Raw genomic sequence first — 5,450 nt, forward strand, 5'->3', positions numbered from 1 at the left:
GCAACTGAAGCCAAATCAAGCCCTTAACTAATCAAGTTCGAGATTGTTCACAACTCACAAGCAACTGATTCGTAAACAACCTTATGTAAGAGAATTTTAGCACCTTTCTAAAATGTAAAATTGATTTCAGCGACCCGAGTCAATTGCTACGCTCCAAAATCGACAAATGCTATGCTCCAAACTTGATTTCAGTGACCTACGAATCTGCTTTACAACTAAAGTTAGGGACTGGGGAATTGGTGGATGACCGAATCTAAAAATATGACATGCTTAATTTTCTGATAATTGCCCCCACACAAAAGCTATAGCACCACCTTAGGTAGTCTCTTTAGCTAATCACTGAAAAAAAAAGCCTTGCTGCAGGTTACGATTGCTGTCTGTGACGACCCCAGCCAAGGCATTTTGGTCCCATGTTGCTATACACATTGAACTGAAACACGTTTTTTGATTTTCTATTAATTTTTTGGGAGAATCATGTTATCATGAACAAGCTTTATATCGTTTCCTCCTTTTTTTCCCATCAGGATATTGTCGAATTCATACAAGTCCTTGTATCTTTATGCTATTTATGCGTTTTTTACTCAACAGAATCTCTTTCTAGTGGATTAACGCTCAGTATACAACTCCTCCACCTCTGCATAAGGTATTCCTTTCTCTCATTTCGACTCAGACAATAATGTGGAAGATTTCTCATAAACTGAGTTATCCGAAACACTTGACATATGAAAGGGACTTTTTGTGTCATTGAATTAAGAACAATAGTCACCACATGACATAAGACAATGCCGAGAATACTGAGGTAGGTAACTACCTCACTCTGGGGACCAATGACCTCTCTGGATCAGTGGAGAACATTTCAGTTGAATCGTATGGATAAGCATCGTGGCGACTGATTTCTATTGCCAGGCACTCCTTTAGAATTATCACCACCATATTCATAGTTGGCCTTCTAGTTGAATTCCTAGATGTGCATGTCAGTGCTAATTCAACTGCTTTCCACACCGAGTTCACATCAAATTTTCCTCCAAACCTCGGATCTACAGCCTCGGTAACATTACCATTTTTAACTATAAAGTCAACCCACTGAGCAATGTGAGTCCTGTCTTCATTTCTTAATATTGGTGGTCGTCCGGTTATCATCACAAGTAGAACAACCCCAAAACTGAACACATCACTTTTCTCCGTAAGCCTCTTTGAATTTTCATAACTGCAGGAATTAGACTGTTGTCAGTTTCAGGTTCTGTGTTAAGTAATTTATCTTTTTGGTACTTTTGGATGATTTCTAAAAGTAAAATAAAGATCTGGGAAAATTTCTAACGCCGTTTGCCACCAATACTAAATAACAAAAAAATAAGCAGCCAAGATTTAGGTTATAGTCAATTACTCAGGGTCAATGTAACCAGGAGTACCCGCAACAACTGTTGAGACATGAGTACCACCTTCAGCCGGATAAGCTTTGGACAGCCCGAAATCTGCCAACTTTGCTTGGAATTGTTCATTTAATAAAATATTACTTGTTTTCACATCTCTGTGGATGATTGCTGGTTTACATCCATGGTGCAAGTACTCCAGTCCTATTATACATATATACTAGAGGTTATACAACAAAAAGGAATTAAACTATAATATTATTAATACTCGTAAAATTTGACTTCTAACCTTGTGCTGCATCCAGTGCCATCTGAAGTCTGATTTCCCAACTGAAAATGCCATAGCTTTTTCCTGTATCCATGAAAGCTGACACAAATATTAGCCTTTCATAGCTTCATTTTATCTAGTCCAATACAACTGTTAACTACCACATGTATGAAAATTTTGAACAGCTTCTGTGAATTTTCTACAAAAATATTGCTGTCAACCGTGAAACAGCATTTACCTGAGAGATACTCATCTAAGCTCTGGTTAGCCATGTACTCATATATGATACCCATGTTCGTGCCCTCGTTGCAGTAACCAACCAGAGAGGTCAAATTTTTATGATGAATCCTCATCAGAAGACTGGCCTGCAATTAAAACTCACTAGTAGTGCATGTTCGTGCTAAAAACAAAAACTAATAGATGGCATACCTCAGTTTGAAATTCTCTGTAGCCTTGAGTCGATGATGGAGAGAGCATCTTGACAGCAACTTGATCGTTACCTACATAGCCATGGTACACCCTGCCAAAACCACCTTCACCAAGCACTCTCTGAAAATTTCTAGTGATGTCCACGACCTGGGAGTATGTGAAATGTCTGTTTTTTCTCTCCAGGTCACTTCTGTTTACTTGTAGCAGCTTACCAGATTTTTTAAACACTGTTGACAGGAAAAAAATATAGATCAACGTATGCGAAATAATAATTTATTTTAACAATAATGAGACCTTTGAAATTTTTCACTGTATAAATATTTCAGTACCTCTCCCTCTCATTCTCCATATGCCAAACGCTATTGCAGCCAAGAGTAGAACTACGGAAACCACAGATCCAACAACAACGGGAGTTGACATATTGCTTTTTTTCTCTATATTTGTGTTGTTTCCATGATTGTCATCAATACTGTAACATAAAATGGCATAGTAGCTGAATCTGAAATGGTGTTATAAATTCTTTATACTCTATGTAGTTATAGGAATGAAAACTTACTAACCTCAGTGATAGTATTCCTTTCTCTTTGTTTTCTAGGAGTTGAGGGGGAACTGGCCCAGTAAAGTTGTTTCCTTTTAAGTTCCTGTGTGTAAATGGTGAGAATATTTAGATATTACCTAGTTCAGTCACAATGTCTGATAGAAATTTATCTAGTAAGATTTAAACCAACTTACAGGACACTTAATAAAGCCAGTTGAGATAAAAATCCTGGAATTTGCCCGCTTAAGTTATTGTTAGATAAGTCCCTAAAAAAACCCCTCCAAAAAATTGTCAATCTAACATGTAATCCAGCTAAATTTATCTGGAGAATGATGTTGGTCATGTACACTTACAAAGTTTCTAATTGTGTGAGATTGACTATACAAGGAACTATTTCTCCAGTCAGTCCACTCGTGGACAAGTTCCTGAATTCAAATGACATACATAAGTGTGTTTGAAGATGAAAACTTAACACTCCTTTCCATTATGCAAATTATAGCACTTACAATGATATTATCCTGGCAGAATGATCGGAACTATGGTAGCTGCATTTGAGACCATCCCACACAAAGTCTTCTGGTTCACAAGGATCTCCTTGCCAGTTTTTAATCACTTTGTACGCAGATTTGATGTTTAGAATCGCAGAAACTACACATACAGATAAAAATATATGTTTGCTTTCAGAATTCTAGCAATCATGACCATTCAACAGTTTTATTTACTGACTAAATTCTACATACAAGCAATGACTAGTCTATATATAGGATATCACGAAAAAAGTTGTTGGGAATGCATACCATCTGTCTCATTTGTTCCTGACTCTGAAAATTTCTTAGCTGCGTAAACCTCATAGCCGTTGATAATTGGTGGAAGAGTTGAGCGTTCTGTTTTATTGATTTTGACTGCATACCTAGTATTACCTGTCTCTGGTGTTTCGGGGTAAACGGTCCAGACACTTAGATACCCTGGAACAATAGGTTGATGGCTCCATAGCTTATCGTTTAGGTAGACGTTGAATTCTCTCAATTGATTAGCTCCAAGCTTTTCAACTTCAGCAAAGTGCATGTATATATAGATTAGATCACTGGTGCTAGTCGTGTCCCAATAGAAGTTTAAGGGATCTTTGATGTTCTCTGTTGTGCTTGCAGTCCTCAGTACATCCTTCGGGACGAGGTAAATATTTCCATTACTAATGTCTAGCATAGTACCTAGTCCTGTGTTTGTCAGATTTAAAGATACCCATCTTCGATCATAAATGTCTTTCGGGTACCTATTCAGAAGTTTGCACATAAATGGTACTTAACAAAATTGTTTTATACTTGTATGATATTAGATGCACATACTACATATTGTGATAGATACCTGATAACTCCATTGCCTCTTACAGAGACGAAATCCACCCGGCTGATGGTTTGCAATGATCCAGAATCTATTTTATACATAGAATTGGAATTATTGAGAGGCCTCAACTCTAGTGCCGAGATAAAGGGCGTTCCTGTATCAGTGTTTATAAGACAAACATGTATATAATCTGAAGACAAAATATGTATGATCTCTTTTCTCACAACTTTTGAACTATCTTCAAATACAATTTTGCTCCAGGTGTCTGCTCCCAGATTGAGATCAAATGTTGGGGACTGGTCCAAAGAATCATAGTTACCATACATGAAACTTGCTCTTATCAGATACTTGTTACCTTTCCCGGCTGAAGGTTGGATGGTGTAGCAGTTTTTCTTTCCTTGAGGAAAGCTTCTGACAGTAGAAAAGTACTTTTCTGAGGAGCTGCCTATGAGGGCAGGTAATAAACTCATACTCTTACCACTGTCAATCAAGTCTGAATCAGATTTGTAGTAAATTCCGGTAGTGCTTACCGTGTAGTCAGAACCTTCTGGCAATCCACAATCTATGCTTAGAAAGCCTGGTAGATTGGAAGAACAGGACAACTCTCAATACTTCTGTGTCTGCAGATATGTCATAGTAAGAAAATAAGCAACGTAATATAAGATTCAAACCTGGCGGATTATCATCCTGTGCATGAACTCGAGGTACTGAATTAATCAAATACGTGAGAACCACAGACAGTAAACAGTTTATTGATAACATCCTTTTTCTCACTAACAGAGTGCTTCAATGGATAAGCTTATTGGAACCGACAGGTATTAGCATGCAGTATTTGTTATAGAATGTCGCTTCCTTCTACTTTTTGGAGTGGTCTGAGGAAATAATTCTTAGGTTTATTAATCAAATTAATCATATCTTAAAACTAAATATTTGTAAAGGCTTCAATGTCTCTATTGTCAAGTAGTTAGAATACAATTTGATTGTTATTTATTAGCTGTTATTTTCCGGGTTCTTCAACATAATTAGGTTGTAAGATCTTGTAGCTGATTGTTAATCTTAGTGAATTTTGTATCTTTGTGATACCAGAAATTGTGGACTGGAGAACTCGTAAATGTCTGAGTAAATAAAATTCCACATATTCGCAATCAACCATATTGGAGATATTATATCAGTCTTTGAGAATTTGTCCCTACACAAAAGCTATAGCACGACCGAATGTCTGAAAGTTAAAGTGTCTTAAGCTAATCACTGAATCAAAAGCTTACTCCTGGTTACGACCAGATTCCAGAGCCAAGGCAATTCTAGGTCCCCCATCGTATTGTTCACATTGAGCAATATTACTACATTATTGAAAGGTGAAACACATTTTCAGTCTGTCACTAACAACAAGCTCCACATGATTCCTTCCTTTTTGTCCTGTCAAACTATTGGTAAATCATTTTGCGATCCCTTGCTAAATTAGTGACAAATTATCAGATCGGATTATTTTACCATCCCTAGCTAA

The 5,450-nt window shown here is 37.0% G+C and overlaps 1 protein-coding gene across 5 annotated transcripts; it reads right to left on the minus strand.

The window, feature by feature from the left end:
* Positions 1-721: 721 nt before the first annotated feature.
* On the minus strand, positions 722-4,903 carry LOC108192577 (probable LRR receptor-like serine/threonine-protein kinase At1g05700). 5 transcript variants are annotated; one of them, XM_064080341.1, is made up of 14 exons: positions 4,618-4,711; positions 4,477-4,523; positions 3,968-4,357; positions 3,403-3,875; positions 3,112-3,253; positions 2,959-3,030; positions 2,800-2,871; positions 2,628-2,708; positions 2,397-2,536; positions 2,068-2,294; positions 1,877-2,003; positions 1,660-1,737; positions 1,385-1,574; positions 722-1,207 (listed from the first exon to the last, which is right to left on the minus strand). In XM_064080341.1, exons 3-14 carry the CDS (start codon positions 4,270-4,272, stop codon positions 808-810), a joined length of 2,307 nt encoding a protein of 768 aa, XP_063936411.1. In that variant the 5' UTR covers positions 4,273-4,357; positions 4,477-4,523; positions 4,618-4,711; the 3' UTR covers positions 722-807. The 5 variants fall into 5 exon arrangements, with proteins under 5 accessions (XP_063936411.1, XP_017227995.1, XP_017227996.1 ...); XM_017372506.2 differs by having other exon boundaries at positions 3,968-4,523; positions 4,618-4,895; XM_017372507.2 differs by having other exon boundaries at positions 1,660-1,722; positions 3,968-4,523; positions 4,618-4,884.
* Positions 4,904-5,450: the final 547 nt, after the last annotated feature.

The sequence above is a fragment of the Daucus carota genome, chromosome 6 (assembly GCF_001625215.2).
Source record: "Daucus carota subsp. sativus chromosome 6, DH1 v3.0, whole genome shotgun sequence".
Lineage (NCBI taxonomy): Eukaryota > Viridiplantae > Streptophyta > Magnoliopsida > Apiales > Apiaceae > Daucus > Daucus carota.